Raw genomic sequence first — 19763 nt, forward strand, 5'->3', positions numbered from 1 at the left:
TATTAACACTTGTGTATTCATTCTAACAGGCAGTGACAGCAATGCCTGTATCACTTTATTGTCATTTCCCTTTTTTAACAACTCTGATCATAACACTTCCGTTTCCATGGTATTTAAACCTTTTAAATGAAAATCAGTGGAAGTGTTGGGAATCATCAGAATTTTCGGACTCTTCAGTTATGAATACTAACTTTTAGGAAATGCAGTCTTTATAATTTAATTTGATAGCATTTTCTGCTTGGTTTACAGAAAGGGTAGTTAAGTACTGGAATAGGCTCCCCAGGGAGGTGGTTGAATCGCCATCCCTGGATGTGTTTAAGAGCCATTTGGATGTGGTGCTCAGGGATATGATTTAGCAGAGGGTTTTTAGAGTTAGTACTATGGTTAGGCTGCGGTTGATGACCTTCAAGGTCTTTTCCAGCCTGTGTAATTCTATGATTCTATGATTCTATGGTTACTGGCTATGGAAGCTGTTCCTCTCACAGAGCATGGAGAACTAAGAAATGGACTGCCTTTCTGCCTTCAGGTCCCCCAGTACTGAGGAGCTCTGTTTTGAACTACCTTTTGAAGTACTTTAAAATCATCATCTCATTATGTCTTTCCAGACAGAAAATGATTTTATGCTGAGAATGCTACCAACTCAATATCCTTTCCCATAACTGTGCTTGGAACCCAAAGAGCACTATCATCAGGCCCTAAAAAAGGTAAAACAAAAGAGTGTGCACAGCTATTATTTCCACTCCATTCTATTCTGAACTGCATATATATTTGCAATCCCTCATACTTCCACACATCCACTACTCCTCGACCACACACCTGAATAGCCATTTCTACTCAGCCTTTGTGAAGACAATATTTCAACCATGCCCTTTTTTGATCTTTTTGTTAACTATCTGAATAAAAGCACTCAAAAAACTAGAAACAATATCAGACTCATGAAATCATAACACAAAGAGCTAACATACTCTCAGATCTCATCTGTAACTAGAAAAATAAACATATCGCTAAACAGAATCATATCAGAAAGATGTAAAACAAGCTTTGTGAAATGTGTCCTTCATTTTGGATTTAAGAGCCAAACTTTTCAGCATCACTTAGTTACATATTTCACAGAAACTAAATTTTTCTACATTCCAAAAGACAGAGGTTAATAAAATCACCAAAATTACTAATAAATATGCACGACATAGTTAAATAGCAATGTAAATGATAAACACATGGACTGTACTACACTATATCAAAACTAATTTTAAGGCTTGCAAATGCTCTGGTCAATATCTTGGTATTGCTTAAATCAACAGAATGAAAAAAACAACAGATGCAACAGACTAAATCACATGCAAACATGCACACAAATGGTAATCACCTGAGTCCTTTTCTGCTGTTCCTATGTATAAAACAAGCAAATTTAAAGAAATGAAGAAAACCAAAAAAGAAAGAAGAAAAAAAAAAAGCACATTATTGCAGAAATGAAACTGTTTTAATTTTATGGCAATAGAATAAATACCAAATAAGGAGTTAGAAACTTCTGAGAATTATGAGTATAGCAGTGACAGTCCTGATTGTGGCAGAGATGCTCATACAGTGCAATGCCTTCTCTCTTTTTTAGCTCTTAAAATGCAATTTTAAGGAGTAAGCAATTAATGCAAATGCAAACTTGAATTACTTTCAAGAGAAGAACATCTCAGTGCTTAGGGTACAGCAATTTTCCCATAGACCAAAATGACAGAATGAAAACTATTACATTTATACTGGTAAAAATATTATAAATTCAGTATAGGGAAAGATAAATACAGACCTCATTGCTACTGAAGATGAAAATGTTTATTTTTCTAATATTCTGTGTTAGAGCACTTTCTACTCCATTTTATTCCCAGAAAAATTACTTTACACTTTTCTCTTTGATGTACTACACTTCTGTATGCAATGATCTATTGTATTTTAGGCTAGCATGAGTGTAAATATACTTACAGAAACCTGGTTTTGTCAAAAAGAAATAAGCAAGTTAAAATACTCCATGGAATGAACTTCAGTGTTATGTGCCACACCAGCTTACTGAAGCATTAACATTATGCATATTTAAAAGGGCAGAATTTACTACTCAGATGGGAATTGGTAGCATTCTCCAAGGCCTAGATAAAAATCCTGAAGAAAGATGCATTTACTTCACGGTAAATAAAAAACAACCTTTCTCAATCCAGTTTAGTGTCAGAGTTAAGATATCTTTTGCAAACTTTTGTCAGCTTATAAAATATTTTCGTTTTCTTACCTGTTATTTCAACAGGTTTACTAAGAGACAAATATTGAGCCCCAAAAATCAATTATAAATATGGAAAGATAACAATAAGGGAAATCATATTCTTGGTTTTTCATCTGCTAGAATAATAAAATATTCACCTTCCTTTCTTTAACACAACATGATATCATAATTAATTATGATGAACTGGTTACTAAAATGGTTTCATGTTGTTACTTCCATGATATAATACCGGTTGCTATAGTGATGAGATAGGTTTTTTGTTAATCATTTATGAGAGACTGGCTAACTCATGTTTTTTAGAGAATTTAAACAGAAATGGAAAAAGGAAAAAAAGTTGACTTTAGAGTACTGCAGAACATATGAGGCTTCATTTTGCTACTAGGAAAACTATTTGTTCTACTGTATTTCTAGAAATACGTGCTATGAATAAAAACTTACTATGCATAACAAATAGATTTTTTTAATTAAAATCTATCTTTCATTTGTTTTCCTATTAATTGACAATGTCTCCAAAGAAACAGATGCATGCAAACATCGTTTTCTTCTCCTGAATCTTTGCACAGATGAAACTTTCTGTGCCTTGTGGAGCAAATCTTAACTAAGCATTTCACTATGAAGACCTCCTTTTTATTCTCCATAAGGTTTACTTACTTATGGACAATATTCTAATGATTCTGTGCATCCTAGCCTTTTTTTTTTTTTTTTTTTGAGAAAAATCATTTAATTTCACTGCAATGCATTCCAGAACACATGCAAATTCCAGAAAAAAACTACTGATACAGTTGATTCAATAAATCAGGATTTAATTAATGTTTTAAATATCAGATTATTATCATTACATCTGACAACACAGAGACAAAAATAAGTAACACTTATCTGTCTGCCTTATAAATACATCAGAAAGACATCTATATCCAGAGTTTTCAAGTTTCAATGTACTGTTACTGTTGTTTAATTGCTAGAAATAAGGAAATAGAAAATAATCCATAAACAACCTTTTAGATTTATGAAAAACTCAAAAGTGAGAACAAAGAGCAACTTAAATTAAGAAGTCCTGGTCTTCCATTCAAACAGGGTCCCAGGAGGCATATTAAAGCAATGAATAGGAAAAAGCTCCGTAGTTCACCAGCTGAGATTTTAATGAGACATTTCCCCTTGCTGTGGAAAGGGTTTGTTCAGGAAAGGGAAAAGGCTGCTCACAGAATATTCAGTTAATAGGCATTGTTGGCTTTTACAGCCACTTTGGCAATTGATTGCTTTACTAACCTTCTATTTTGGCATATTCTGTAAGTCGAGTGTAATTGATCAAGGCAGCCTTCTCTAGACATTTTCTGACCACTTTCTTCACCTCTTCTGCTGGTATGGGAGTGGCAATGTCTTTCATTAAAACCTGTGCCAAAGAGAATTATACCACTTGGTTACACTCGTTACTCAAAACCCATGGGAAAAGGATAAAAGTATCATAATGTTACTTCAGAGCTGATAATTGTTAAATGCAGACATTAAAAAGGAACTGTTTCATCTAGGTATTTGCTTTTGAAGATTTCTCTTCATATCCTGTTTGGCTGCCTGTATGGTATTTATATACTACACAAGACTACAGTTTGGTATCTTGAAGTATGTCAGTCAGTCATCGTTTGGATGACAACATGAACAGTGTACTAAGAGTGTTTCCTGGGTGGCTTACACCATGGTATCCACTAAACATGTGAATGGGGAAATTTGCTTGGTTCTCACTTATGGAAAAATTTCCACCACTGATTTTTCAACAGTGTAAAGTAGACACTTTCATCACATAAAGAGCCTGTTGATTTTTTCAGGTATAGAACTTTGATAAAATAGAACACCTGTTGCAAATGAGGTAAACTGAGAATATATACCTCTATGCAGAGAAAATTTTATATACTCCGGGCTACTAACATTACAAGTGATTGTCCAAAAAAAAGGAAAAAAAAAAAAAAAAGAGTTAATTGTTAATAATAAGGGATAGACCACCTCTCCTATGAGGATGGGCTGAAAGAGTTGGGGCTGTTCAGCCTGGAGAAGGGAAGGCTACAAGGTGACCTGATAGTGGCCAGTATCTAAATGGGAGCTACAGGAAAGAAGGGGACAGACACATTAACAGAGTCTGTGGTGACAGAAGAAGAAGAAATGATTTCAAGCTCATAGAGGGTGGATTTAGGTTACATATAAGGAAAAAGTCTTTGAAAGTGGGGGTGGTGAGGCACTGGAACAGGTTGCCTGGAAGTGTGGTGGACATGCCATCCCTGGAGACTTCCAAGGTGAGGCTGGACCAGGCTTGATCTAGCTTTGGTGTCCCTGTTCATTGCAGGGGAGTTGGACAAAATGAGCTTTAGAGGTCCCTTCCAACTCTAAGGATTCTATGAAATTATCTATATAAGTTGTACCCTCATACAACACACCTAATTACTGTTAGAGATAGATGGAGTTATAGTCTGTAACGATATAGTGGAATATATAGTGGAAAAGAAACAGGTTCAGCTGAGGGGAAGCTGTTAGGAAAAGCTCGTTGCAAAGCAGATTTCTTCTATTACTTGCACACACAGAGGGAATGTCTTTGTAAATTATTATTATTATTATTATTATTATTATTATTATTATTATTATTAATGCATAACTTCTGTTTTATCAATAAAAGAAAATGATTTGATCTTTTTTTCAGAATTTTCACTGACAGATAAGAAAAGGTTTTTAACACATTCAGCATTTATTTTTTCTCAGTCAAGACTGACAAAGGTGTTACTTGACCAACAGAGAGTTCCAATAACATTTACTGCATCAGGAACACTAAGAGGGAAGGGCTGTTTCACAGAATGTGAAAGAATCTAAACAGCACTACAATCACCGAGATAGAAGTGAAATAAAACATATAGAACTAGACAGCCCACGTTTCTGAACATGGCAGATATATAAGACAGAATCTCCGTCCATGGAGTGTTTTGAACTGCAACAACAGTTTCAGTACACATACCATTTTCTTTTCCAACTGTCTCAGTCTACACAGTCATACATGATTATTTTGATTATACATATGCTTTTTAATGTTTATATCAATATCAACAGCAATAGTGTCAGGAAAGCTACAGAGAACAGAAAAGAGGGGCAGTACACTTGACTTGTATTACTTTAGGTGTAATGCTGGGTAATCATTAAATTATAAAGAAGCTGTAACTACAGTGGTTTGAAGTGAGAGTCCAAGAAATGTGTCCTACAAAGAGCAGCTGTTTGCTTCTGTGGAAAATGCTGAGAATTAAAAAAAAAACCTCCTTGCAAGCAACAAATATAACCAGTAGCAGAATACCAAAGAAGAAACAAGTCTGCTTTCGGTTGGCCTGAAGGCAAAGTGCAGACTTAGCACTCAGGCAGAACTTAAAATATATTGTCCAACTTACCCTTTCAAGTAACGAAAGCGTGGCTTTTAAAGCTCCTTCAGGACGTCCAAAAGGGAAACAGTACCTTAAGGAATTTAAAAAAAAAAAAAAAAGAGAGAGAGAGAGAGAGAGAAAGAGAGAGAGAGAGAGAAAATAATAAACATTTATTTTTTTTGAGATGTAACTCTGTACACTGCTTTCATTAAAAAATTTAATATCAAACTCCTACAAGCAAAGTACTAATGAAAACAGAGCTCTTCAGTAGACTACCATGGAAAATAATACATTACTGCAGTATCAGCCTACCGGCAGCACTGGTTCAAATGGAGTAAAAAAAACAAAAACAAAAACAAAAGGCAAAAAGCATTACTTGTACTATCTCAACTATGAAAAATATTTAATGGTCTCTGATGAGCTTGTCTGATTTTTAAGTTTTGTATGCATATAAGAAGAAAAATGCCTGCAAATATTCTATAATATTTCCTATCAGGTTATAAATAGCTTGGGGAAGCATCTTCCATTATTTTAAATTTTACCAGCCAGGACTTAAATAGGACTTAAAACATAACCCACTTCTGTCTCCACATTCAATACTATGTCAATTAGAAATGAGATCCCATTCATAGCTTGGTTTTTAATTTTAATTTTTGTCTGCTGAATGATCCAACAGATGAGCTGAATGAGACCACATAGTTCAGGCAAGAGTAATGTCTCCTAATCCATCTATAAAATCTATAATATCCCCAATTGGAAAAAGGATTATTTTTTCCTTTGTTTAGATTATTTTTTCTTATTACTCAATCGTGGCCTTGTGTTCTAATGTTTTCCAACATTAAAATATTTTATAACGATAAAACGATTCAGGCTAGTGAATTTCTGATATGCATTTTGGCCAGCCAAAATAAAGGCTGGTAAATGAGGTCAAAAAGGGATTTTCAACCAGACTGAATTTCAATATTTGCTTTGCTTCACTCTGTTCCTTTCTTACTGGAGTGCTAACAACTCTTGGGAACCTGCTAACAAATTAGGAAAGCAGATTTAACGCCCTTAGATGTCTTGACTCCTCCTTTCTCTTCAGTGTATTCCTACAATCCTTGAATTGTATCTTCCATGGTTTATTCCTGTTTAAAAATAGGTAGTTTTGGAATAAATGCTACTCATTCCTTGTTTATACTTAATATTGCAAATCAGTGTAAGTTCTGCAATTTAAACAATGTAATAAGTTTCCAAAATCCACCCACTTGGTGAAGATGCAGACAGATGACCCACGGCAGGGTGGGGATTACTAAGTGTGTATGCATCCAACACTGGCAGCCAGCCTTTGAGAGCAATTGCTGCAAGGAGTTTCTGACAGGGAAGAGTCATTTTCTCAAGATAAGAGGCTTAGAGAAAGGGATGTGGTCATGGCTGACATCGAAAGGGACACTTAGCAGTCCTCCTCCAACACTACAGACTCTTACTGGGTACAAAGGCAGTGGTCCTCTGGAGATATTTGTATACATTACTTAGCAGAAAATTGAGAAGAAGCAGCACTCATGGTCTACATTAGTAAGAACAACATACACAAGTGCAAAAGGAATACTCCAGAGACCACATTCACACAGCCAAGCAAGAGGTTAGGAACGTAGGTTGCTCTGAAAATAATGCCTCCAGCAGTGAAAATTAAAAAGGTCACAGAAGATATTAAAACTGGAAGCTGAAGGTTTTTAACACTGTTTGAATTCCCTCTAGAACCAGCAAGAATGAGGCAGAAATATTGTAATCACAGATATAGCCCAAGCGCGTTAACATCCTCTACCACGTAGGTAACTAGGCATGATGACCTTTACCTTTATTTGTTCCAAATCAATTAATCAAATGTTATTCTACATTGTGTAATTAGTCTCATGCACATGAATGGCTGAAGGCTAACAGTCATTCTTAGGATGCCCAGACTTCTTGATCTCTCATGTACGTATTCAGAAGCCTGCTTCAGTATATTTTTGGCCCCAACTACTCTCAGAGTTCTCATCAAGGTGCATGAAAAAAACACAAAACATACACTCACTGCAAATGGCAATGATTGTGTTTTTATAAAAAAAATTCATAGAACATGTTCCTAAGTATTCCAGTCAGGCCAGAGGTCTTCACCAAACTGCTATACTTCATTGCTTTTATTGTTAGCAATCATGGGAAGATTGTTGCAGAAACAAGTTCTTCTCCCTGCAGATGATGCTCTTTGTAGATACACTCCTCCTTCCTTGCCACAACCTAGGTAAGTAGCACTACTGCTTATTTGACATGAGTTATTTAATCCCATGGAAGATGGGACATATGAATCATGCCAGGGAAAAAGATGAGAATGCTTTTTTTTTTTTTTTTTTTTTTTTTTTCCAAAGGGAATACTCTTCAAGGAGAGAAATCAAGAATTTGTATGAACTCTTTTTAGGTTCATACAAAGGTGGATCTCAAGTGAAGACTGCTGTGTTGTCCCAGCTCAAAAAATTCCCAAACAACCGCATGTTATCCGCATGACAGACACCTGTGAATACTAGACACCATACCACAGAAACTCCCTATAAACTTATAGCAAACCTTGCCAAAGAAAAGCAAGCTGTTTCACACAACAGTATTTAAACTGTGTCACAAAATTGTCATAAGGTGATACAGACAAAAAATGTAAATAAACACATTCTATAAAAGGATTGGATTGGCAGAATGTTGGCAGATGTTGGCTAAATATGGTAAACTAATGGATTTGTTGGTCTAGGTGCCAATTTCATGCCTAAGTTAACAAACTATCAATTGACAGAAGGATACAAGAGGAAATACCATGGTAAGTTTTCTCTCTTCCTTATAATCCCTTACTTCTTCTACTGGCATAGCTGTCATTACATTGCCAAACACTTTACTGAAGATGATGAACCTTAGATATTTCAGAAAGCATATCATGTAACCCAGAAAATGACATTAGACATCCCAGGGAAAAAAAAACAAACAAGTTTTAGCTGCCATAAATCAAATGTATTATCTACTCATACGCCTTTTCTGATCAGCACTGATCCACAAACAGGTATGACCTAGTCATTTTCACTCAAGCAATTTTATTAGATAGATTTTTAGACAGCTTAAAGTTCAAAAGAACCAACAAAATCAGGCTTACATTCTTGCAGAGTATTTTCAACACACATGACTTCCAGATGAATTCTAAACCAATAACTTGTGCAAATAAATTATTCTGTATTTAATATTATCAAAAGTTCTTTGCAGGTAGACTATTTCATTATATTTTCACTCTGTTCAATATCAGTACTGAACAGAGTGATGGGAACATTCTGCCAAAGAAAACTTAGTACTAGTGAATAAATGATACACTTACCTGAAATGGCTTATTTGGTTTTCTAGAAGGGAAGAAAGTCTGTCCTTAATTTCTTCAAACCTTTCTTTCTCTTCAACAGATACCGTTCCAATTCCATCTGGCCTGTAATATTACACATTTAAGAATTGTTGACATCACCTCATGCTGATTAATCCCTGAACAGCGCTTTTTATTTTCAAAGCATTCTTTTAAAATTTGTGCTACTCTCCTTTCCCCTTTCCCACTGCCTTGAAGGACAAACTTGTAAAGACAGTTACAGGACAGATTACAACTAGACAAAGAACTTAGCTTTTCAAACTAAACTTTTGAATGCAATTCCTACATTGCTGCTAAGACTCAATATAAACACAGTGCAGCATATATTTCTCCTAAATCACTCCCGAATACATAGCATCCTTTCTCAAGAAAATTACTGCTGTTGGCAGGACAGGGGGGGCTAATCTAATCTTATCTCAATTTTAACTCCTTGAATCTTCCAGAATTTTTTCCAAAGGGACAATATGGCTGAAAGTGGTTTAGGTAGGAGGCAAATCACTGTGAGAAAAGCCAGAGAAGGCTCACAGTCCCCACAGTTATAGTGAGCACAGACTTTTGATCTCTTGCCCCATATTGATTAGCAGCAGTACGTAACTAAGATTTTCACACAAATATGGCATAAAGGATGCAAGAAAAAAAAAAAAAACTCTTAAAAAATAAACAAACGAACAAAACACTGGCATTTTTTTAACATCAAATTCAAGTTCCAGTAATTAGTTAGCCTTGTATTAAACAGATTAGATGCACACTTGCAGTCTTACCCTAATACTGTTATTAGCATCTTCATGATAAAATAACAACACAGTTTAAAAAAAAAATTGAAATATACATTTCCTAAAATGCATTTTCACTTTAAAATCACAACTTTACTAGATCATGCTTTTTACTACTTTAAAAAGAAGTGTCTGAAAACCTCCAGCTACGCACTTAACTTCCAGATCCAGGATAACAAAGCATCCCTGCTTCCCACGTGAGTTTTCTACTCTGACATGAAGTCTGGATCCATCATGTACTTCCTCCAGAACTTCCAAAACTATCTTTTTATTTTTTGAACTAAGAGAAATGCAGTAAAAAGACACAAAAACGACATGCTAAAATGTTTTTTGCTAAACTGTTACTTTAACTTTCTCCACTATTCTTATATCTGGGAAGGATAATCTGCTGCTTTGTTGTGACATAAACAATTCTTTCACCCCTTAAATCACTTACATTCGTGATCTGTCAAGTCAAAGTGAAAAGAATCCCTGAACTCTTTAAATTATTGTGAAGACAACAATAAAAATCAGATATGGTAAAGATACAGTAACCAGGCACATCAATATACTATTGGATAAATTTGATGTGAAAGAGCAAATAATTTATCTTCTCTTTTTTGATGGATGCCAGGATACTTTATCTCAGCCTTCTGACAGATGGAATGGGCTCAAATTTAAGTAAATTTCACTGTCTGATGTCATTGTCAGGAGAGATCGTGCTCTGGAGTGATAAACAAAGTAGTTCTGTCATATTAAACCTCGCTGAAGCATGTCATGTATATGACAGAAAAGACCTAGGGGTCCATATAACAATAAGTGAAAAAGGTGAGCCAGTAGCATGTCATATCTGTCAACCTGCACTAGAGCGAGGATCCCTGCATACACGGGACCTGTCACTTCACTAAGCATGTAGCCAGAAACAACCATGTAGACAATGCCAAAAATTTTCAGAACTGCTAGATCTGTTTTCAGTGAATGTTTGGATAGAACCAGATGTCCCAGAAGAAAAATAGAGAGTACACAAAAAGCTGTTAGAAAAATGGCACTGCACTGAAAAGCGATCATTTCAAAACACGGTGTTACAAAACAGCACAAACTCTGAATCAGTATTATTATTATTTGTTTTTCCTGTTAGCCTTATTGCAACAAGCGGAGCACAGAAGGGCATTTTCACAATACAATTCTCAGACACATACTCTACCAGTGATCATTTTTTGCTACTCTTAGAAATGTCTATCTACTACTAGCAAAATGAATCCATGGAAAAAGGAATCCGAGATTATTTTAGAAAAATTAGATAAACAATGTTTTCAAAGTTTCTACTCATTTTGGATTCCACATCTTTTGCTTCAATTGCTTTAAAGATAAAATAAAATGATGAAGTTGCACTTTTTGAGATGGTTATTTTTATTTATAAATTACTATGCTTGACAGGAAAATCTGTATCGTGTAGGCATTTGGTTATCCAGAAATATGCCAGTACAATTTTGCAACTAGAAGCATCAATAAATGTGTATTTTCTTCTATTCCAAAGCTACAGATGCACGTTTGGAAATTAATTTTTCAATTCAAAACCAGTACGCAGCCTTTCTATTGCAGACTGGGGACCCTCTTTCATGAATATTGCCAAAAAAAGAGAAGAACTGTCTTTAGAAGCTCAATCCTACGTCTTCATGCAACACCATTTTAACATTATCTTCCCAAGAAAGTGAAGGAATAACAAATTATCCTTTCTACTACATTCTTCTTGTAGTCCATAGATGCTTTTGGAAATAGAAAGCCAGGAGAAAAGCTAAACTGTGAATACCAAGTGAACCAAGTCATATTCTCTTTCTCACTTACATTGGTTTTCCATTTTCTAAGCACTCTGTCAATTGGATTTGAATTGGTCTGTCTTGTTTGCTTATATCACACTCTAACTGGCACAGATGTAATGTTGTCTCTGGTCACATCTCAAATTGTTAAATTCACCTAGACTTTAATATCAAAATATATAAGAAATAAAGACCTCATGAGCCAGAGCTAGTAAATCCAAGTGGAAAATAGTTGTTTGACCCTAAGGCATTTTTAAACAATGGTATAAAAACAGTAATTGAATAGAATTTTAGAATAAACTTTTACTATGACAGTCTTCCAAGCTAACTGTTCTCACAGTAATTACTCTAGGGAAGCTGATTGATTACATTGTGGATTTAGGGTTTCCCCTGAAACACTGGTTTTATTTACTTGTCATAATCCCTTAAAGCTTGGAATACCTGTTGATATATTTTGAGACCTGGAAGTTGTAGAACTTGTAATAATTTGCAGAGGTCACTTGACACATTGTAGGATTAAGATTCTTGTGAATAGCTGTGCACACAAGGTAAAAATAGTATACCAGTTCCAGTAAGACTCCAGTGCGATGGAGACTGGATTGGATGCTGATTCCTTCCAGCCCTCAACTTCGCAAACAGCTTCTCCTAGTGGCCTTTAGTGTGAAACTGTTAACATACACTGTCCTGTTATGACAGGCTTGTGAAACAGAAACAGAATGTGACTGACCTCTTTTTTTCCCCACTAGAATATGGTTGATACTGGTGTTTTTTGCATACTTTACAAAGGTTTAATCTTTTTAATATAAGCTTTCCTCATTAAAAGATCTCTTTGGCCATTCATGGGGAAGAAAAAATGAGTGAGAGAAATGTGCAGATCGATATTCTGGAGAGTTTCACACAAACACAGTTGGGAACAGTAAGGTTGACTAAATACTACAGCAAGAAAGATGAGCAATGATGATGAAGAATAAAATACAAGAAAAATACGTCAGCTAAGGTCTTACTTCAAGACATGTATATTATAAACTGCATTTTAAGGGTTTAGTAAAATCCAAACCAAAACCTACAAGTCAACTTGGCTTTTAGAAACAAATTGTTTCAGCAGACTTTAGTGTTTTCTAAGAGCACTTGTTTTAAACTCAACAGAAGTCAAGAAAAGAAAGAACAGTGCTAATTTTCAAATCAGCAAGAGATTAAGTTGTTAAGAATTTTGATTAAGAGACTGCACTATCCCTTAGATTTTTCTTAAAATCACAACTATATCGACACTTTTGCAGAATTCATGGTTTACATCAGACAAATCTAAGAAAAACTGATTTACATTATCAGCTTAAAAGCAGGCAGAGTAGAAGTCTTTTTATAATATATAGCTTTAACCAGCAGGTACTTTTCTAAAGCTGATTCCACATCTGCTTACAGGTCATAACTTATTTTTCATAACTGAATGAAAAAGATCAATTCTGAAGGCCAATAAAACAGATTAAGACTACAAATTAGGTCCCTTTTAGTGATCTCCTATGCAGATGTGTTTTAGGTGGGGTACATTACTGTACTTCTACTCTAAAAGCTAAGCAGGCACTAATATGATACTATTTTATTCCAGGCACACAAATACGTAAAGCCATCAATAAATGTAATTTAATGACAAAATAACAATGTTTAGAGAAAGTGAGAATATGTAATATCATTAGCTGTTCCTCCAATGCCTAGAATGGCAACTATCATCTTAAATGTGTAAAATTTTATTATGATATTTATTAATAATGTGTGAACTATGAGTTATTTTCTACTGATGATTTCTATGAGATTTTTTCAGAAGCAAATTTATCTTGACACATTGAAAACTCTACCTCTGTTCACATTTTAGTGTGGACAGGTCTTATGATCAGCATAGTATTATTAGCACTTTCCAAAAAAAGATAATATCCTTCCTTATATCAAAGCTGAGGTCAATACGAATTCACTTGGTGCCTGAAAAATTTAATTTGCATTTAAGAGGTCTCTAACAACAATGTTCTTGTGGCTATTTGCAACAGTCATAGTAATACGTAGAAAGTTGTCATTAACTGAACAACTTTTTCTTCCCCAGCTCTTGGAGTGCATGGGATCAGATTTAAGATTAAAGAGAAAGCCCAATTGCCAACAAAAGCTGTAAAGAAGACCTTGCACCTGCTGTTATTACAACACAGAAAAAAGCTGCTGGGACTGAGTGAATATCTATCTATATCTATATCTATATCATCTATATCTATATCTATATCTATATCTATATCTATATCTATATCATCTATATCATCTATATCATCTATATCATCTATATCATCTATATCATCTATATCTATATCTATATCTATATCTATATCATCTATATCTATATCTATATCTATCTAAGCCTATGTGCTATTAAAATATTTTTGACAACCAAAACAATACATATAAAATATAACACTTCTGGGAAGTGATCAAGTGAACAAAACCCTTCATGTCAAATGGTGACCATGTAAAGCATTAAAGTACTAAGTTCTATAATTTTAGATTGTCTTATTAGAGACTGCATATGAAAGATAACCGGAGGAGACAACCAGAAGATAAAGCCAACCTTACTTTTATTTCTGTGCTTAGTCGGGAGAGAAGGCAATCTCTATTCAGAAGATTAAAAAAAAAAAAAAAAAAAAAAAAAAAAAAAAAAAAAAAGAGACAGAGTAATGCAATGATATTTTTTCCTTTAGTCTTACAAAGTTCCTTGACCTACGTTTGAAAGAGATGATCCTCTGAACATTCTTTTATCACTTGACACAATGTGTAAAATTGCAATAAATGGTTTTTATCGCAAGATATTGAAAAGTGAAAAAAATGTACCAACACGTAGCACTCTTCAAAGTTACTTGAGTTTCTTTTCCTTTATGTGTTTCCCTTATGTGTGTGGCAGTCAAAGTCTCTGGTACTGAAAAAGGGAAACAACACTCTTATTTTTAAAAACAAGAGAAAGTCACAGGGAACTACAATCTCATATCTATGCCTGGGAAGATCATGGAAAGAACCTCTTGGAAGCTATGTTAATGAATGACAATCAATTGATAAAATCTAACCAGATTAACAACAGACCTTTCACATAGTATGACATAGCACCTTCATCTCTAAATTGGAAAGAGATTAATTTGAAGGGTGAGCTATATAATGAATAAGTAATTGTATGAATGACTGCAGCCAGAGTTGTTTTAGTCAAAGGCTCTGTGTCCAGGTGAAAGCCATTAGTAGTAGTGTCCCTCAGAGAACTGTTTTGGGATCCATGATCTTTATCAGTGACACAGACAGTATGATTGATTGCACCCTCAGTAAGTCTGCTGATGACACTGAGCTGTGTGGTGAAGTTGATATGACGGAAGGAAGGGATGACTTTCAAAGAGATCTTAACATTCTTGACAAGTGGGCACACATTAACTGAATGAGGTTCAACAAGGCCAAGTGGAAGGTGCTGGGCAGGCAATCACAGGTATATATGTATAGACTGGGAGAAGAACTTGACAGCAGCCCTGTGGAAAAGGACTTGGGGGTTGTGATGGATGAAAAGCTCTGTCTGAGCAACCAGCTTGTATCAGAAAAGGAATGGCCAGCAGGGAGAGGGAGGTGACTGCTCCCCTCTGAGGAGCTCTGCCCTTGTGAGGACCGATCTGGAGTACTAAATTCAGGCCTCGGGCCCCCAGCATAAGAAAGACATGGAGCTGTGGGAGCAGGTTCAGAGGAGGACCGTGAAGATGATCAAAGGGCTGGACCACCTCTCCAATGATGAAAAGCTAAGGGAGTTGGGCTTGTTTGGTCTGGAGAATAGAAGGTTCTGGGAAGATCTCATTGCAGACTTTCAATACTTAACAAGAACTTATAAAAAGATGAAGTGAGACAATTTACACGGGCAAATAGTGATAGGATAAAGAGGAACAGGGAGATTTAGATTAGATACTGGGAGAAAATCCTTTACTCAGGGAATGGTAAGGCACTGGAGGCCTGGAAAAGCTGTGGATGTCCCATTCCTGGAAGTACTGAAGGCCAGGTTGGATGGGGCCCTGGGTAGTCTCATCTAGTAGGTGACAACGCTGCCCATGGCAGTAGGGTTGGAACTACGCTATCTTAGAAGTGCCTTCCAACCTAGGCTATTCTATGATCCTATATAATTGCTTACACTTCTTTAAAATACTTCGTCTAGGCATAACAGGAGCAAGAAGTCTATCAGAGAGTCTACAGTATCAAATGATGGCAAGGGTCTAGAAGGAGCCCTCAGACAAAGCAAGGCTATTGCAGAGATACTAAAGGAATTCTTTCCAGTGATGCTTACTCATAGCAAAAAATCTTTATTCTCACCATCAGTCTGAACTAAATGTTTATGGAACAAATCAGAAAAATGAGCAGTAGGAAGTTGCCTGGACCAGAACTGAACCTTCCGAGGGATGTTATCAGTGGAGTTCTGTAAGGATCTTTGCTGAAACCTGTGTTATTTTACAGTACTCAAAGGATCTGGCAAGTGAATAAGAACTAAGGTGACAGTAATTGCAATGACAGTCATCTGGCATAGCATGGAATTCCAGAAGTACGTTATGAAATCAAGCACTGCAGAGGACTTGGCATTATGATGGTTAACACCATGAAACCATTTTTGGTGTCAGCCAAAAAACAAACCAACATTGAGAATTATGAGAAAAGTACAGGGAATTAGCAGAAAATATCAACCCAGTGTAATCAGTGCATGGTTCTCTCATAATTCTTAAGTCTTAAACAGAAAAGAGACAACAGAGAAGTATTTTTTGTTGCTCTTGACCTGTTGCAGTTACCACAGAGACTGAAATGAGATCTGTAAGAGTCAAGAACAAAACAAGAGTTCTTCATGCAAAATGAAGCTGAGCTAAGGAACTTGCTGCCAAAGGTGCTGAGGATGCAAAGGGGTTACATAGGTTCAGGGGTGCAATGGACAAGTACCTGAACAGAAACTCTTACCAGGCTACTGAGTAGGTATATTCTGAGCAGTAAAGAGCTGGAGACCGAGAGAGCACTAACAGGAAATATTGCATATGCTTGCCCTTCTCATACTGTAACCAGGTAAATGTTTTAGGTTGGTGACTGACTGGCTTAGAAGAACCCTGACTCAGTATGACTGTTCTATTCAAACACATGTGCTGAATATTTCAAAATCAAGACAGAGAGAAACCACTTATCTTCAGTTATAGACAGATTTATACAGCACTGCTTTCACCTTCACTTCTCATATGTGAACTTCCAATAAACCAGCCTTCTTTCTGAATAGAAAAAGGTATAATGAGGGAATATGCTTGAATTTTGAATTTTTCAATTCAGTCTGTAACTCAGCAGGTGGAAAGAAGTCACTTTACACTTCACGCGTTACCCAACAGCATCCATTTCAGACAAGAGGAACTGAATAGAAGTCACAGCATGAAAAGTAGACAAAAGTGAAAGTGATGGGGAAGAAAACAATAGCTCCTGCCTGGACTGTTTAGGCTGAAATTCTGGTCTTTGGGAATACCCTACAGTTCCTTGTTCTGCCCATTTCACTTTCACCAGAGATACACAAGTTCAGTGTATGTATTGCTGCAGTGGGCAAAGTTCATTTGTAAACTGATGACTTTGATGGGGACCATTACAGTGGAAAATTTCAGAAGAAAAATGTTGCAAAAAGGAACCAAAGGAGATGCTATTGTAAAGTTACAAAGCATTTATGCAGAGACACTAGAGGAAAAGGAATCCATTGATGCAGTAACAAGGACATGTTTTTATTTAAACACTCAGCAAGGCCACTCTTTTAGAAAATGATTTTTCTGTTTGGATATTAAAGAAGAGAATGTCTTAAGAATGTCAGTGCACAAAAGCAGAAATGCCATTTCTTAGTAAGCAGTTTGTTAGCTTGGTCATAATGCCCTTCCTAGCAAGAAAAAGAAGGCATTAAAGAGGCTTGAATTTCTCAGTCAGGGTCTCAGCATTTTGTGGTCAGCCCTGCACTAACAATTATGTTCCTAAACCAGCAACAGTGGCAAAGGGACACATTAACAAACAGCATGCTTGACAACTTTGTCAAAACTTGTGAACCGCATCTTTGTTGCAGATAGGAAAAAAAAAACAAAACAGTTCCTACTGTTCCCTGTTCTGAGAGTTGAGGCTAGGTCTGCTGCACAGAGCCCACAACAAGAGCTCAGCTCAGGGCTCTGCTGTGTTCGGTGCAACCCCTGAAGCTCTACAATAATTCCCTTTAATGTACTTATTCCAGATGTTTTCAAATAAAAGCATGGCTATTGTGTTACAGCCTTCAGCATGAAAGGCTTTATATTTCAAGCCCAAAGGTGTGGCAAAAGAGCATGGGGAATACCTGCAGGTTTCCAGTCTGCCAGGACTTTGGAGATATGTGAAGGGTAGAAAGAACCCAAGCTGATTCAGCCCTGTTGGCAGCGACTACTGGAAGCTGTATTTAGCACATAGCTGGGATATTACAGTGTGCCTGTGACAAAGAGACATCTGGGGTACATCCTATGAGACTGCTTCCTCATCATTTTAATTTAAGGAATTGAATGCAGACATTTATGTGCTCAGCTATGTCCTGGTGTAGCCCCAGGATATTTTGCAGGTCTGCTGTGACTTGTGCCCGAGTTTCTCAGACTCATGCGACTACCACAAATCAGAAAGGTGAGTGACATCCATCTGATTATTTGCCTGATGTCAATAGATTGTTCCTTACAATAAAATTCACGCCTGAAGGAAATTGGTGATTAGAACTGCAGATACAGCTCCATGTCTATATGCTCCTCCATCATGATCATCTTCACTATCACCTTTGATGATCTTTCTCAGGCTTGTGGAAGGTCTAAGATCCCTCTATGAAGCAAAATGGGAAGAATAAATTGAATACATCATGTCCAGAGTACAAAGCTCTTTGTTATGTTGTCCTTCTAATTCTCAGCCTGACTTAGAAAACTAAGATGTATAACGCCATGGATCAGCCTAGAACTTTGGCCTGTCATGCATTGTCTGTGAAATTCTTTTTCCCTTTTACTATTTCTTAGTGCTGCAGCAGATGAATGAGTGGATGTATTATGTGTATATATGTGTCTGTCATCCTCAGTGAGTGTGTCTGCTTCTGTCCTTGACTTACTTTTCTTCTTTCTTCATATTTCTTTTTTCCTCCTTTTTACAATATCTCAGTTCTAGTTAGACCCTCTCTGTTCAACACTTCTTTTATTCCTAAAACACTCATAATGCTATTCAGAGAATATCTGTACAGAAGGAATAGACAGAATACAAACAGAGTGCTTACCACTGTGTAAATGATGTGCTCTCTGAGATATTTTCATGCACTGCACGCACTGTTGTCCTTCACTTAAATTATGAAATAAAAAGAAATATATCTACCTTCCTTTTGAATTCTTGAAATAAGTTTGAGCAATTATCACAGTACATTTGTCTCATTAGGCTGGAATCAGTAATAAAAGGGCTAGGAACAACAAAGACAGACTGAATAGGAAATGCAAATATATCAGGTTCTTCAGGAACTGACAATAGAAGCAAGCTTTTATGGAGAACATGCTACCAAATAAAAGCCATAAATTCTCCTTACTTACCAATATGAATGTCAAGATTCTTGAGAATATTTTATGAATATTCAAAATATCTTTATTTTGGATATTATAATCAGTGATTACACAGTGTTAAGCTCTCTCCGCCAAATCACTCAGACCACAAACACTCAGCTCCTGTTCTCACAGATGGAAAGCACTGTCTAAGCCAATGAGACTTCACTGGCTCAAGGATGAGAAAAGCAGCCACTATGACTGACTGATTACAAGACAAGATAAGCAAACAAGTTGGGAATTAAACTTTTCCCTTATCCCTACCAGGATTCAGTTTTAGGCATTTACTCAGAGCATCACAGAAACCTCATTTTATGATTGCAAACAGGTTTTTCCCCTGTGGCAGGACTGGATCAGCTGAGAGGGAAGGACAATTATTTTTCAGATTTTTGAACTTGAAATCACATTTCTTACACCACTCTAAAGACCTAGTGTACAAAGCAGGCCGCAAATGCATGTCATCCTGTAATCTGATATATTGCCTGTTCCATCCTCCACTTTAGTATAAGGAAAACATGGATAAACT

At 36.1% G+C, this 19763-nt stretch overlaps 1 protein-coding gene across 14 annotated transcripts in view; it reads right to left on the minus strand.

The window, feature by feature from the left end:
* CADPS2 (calcium dependent secretion activator 2) overlaps nucleotides 1-19763 on the minus strand; it is a 279319-nt gene that overhangs the window by 67905 nt on the left and 191651 nt on the right. For 8 of the 14 annotated variants that reach the window (XM_032442776.1, XM_015852939.2, XM_032442773.1 and 5 more), the window contains 4 exons: nucleotides 9011-9112; nucleotides 5674-5737; nucleotides 3527-3650; nucleotides 1367-1387 (listed from right to left, as the gene is read on the minus strand). In XM_032442776.1, the coding sequence (XP_032298667.1) occupies nucleotides 1367-1387; nucleotides 3527-3650; nucleotides 5674-5737; nucleotides 9011-9112 (311 nt within the window). The remainder of the gene's footprint in view (nucleotides 1-1366; nucleotides 1388-3526; nucleotides 3651-5673; nucleotides 5738-9010; nucleotides 9113-19763) is intronic. The other 6 variants (XM_032442782.1, XM_015852971.2, XM_015852964.2 and 3 more) reach the window with 1 other exon arrangement.

This window comes from Coturnix japonica, chromosome 1 (genome assembly GCF_001577835.2).
Source record: "Coturnix japonica isolate 7356 chromosome 1, Coturnix japonica 2.1, whole genome shotgun sequence".
NCBI classification, from domain to species: Eukaryota; Metazoa; Chordata; class Aves; order Galliformes; family Phasianidae; genus Coturnix; species Coturnix japonica.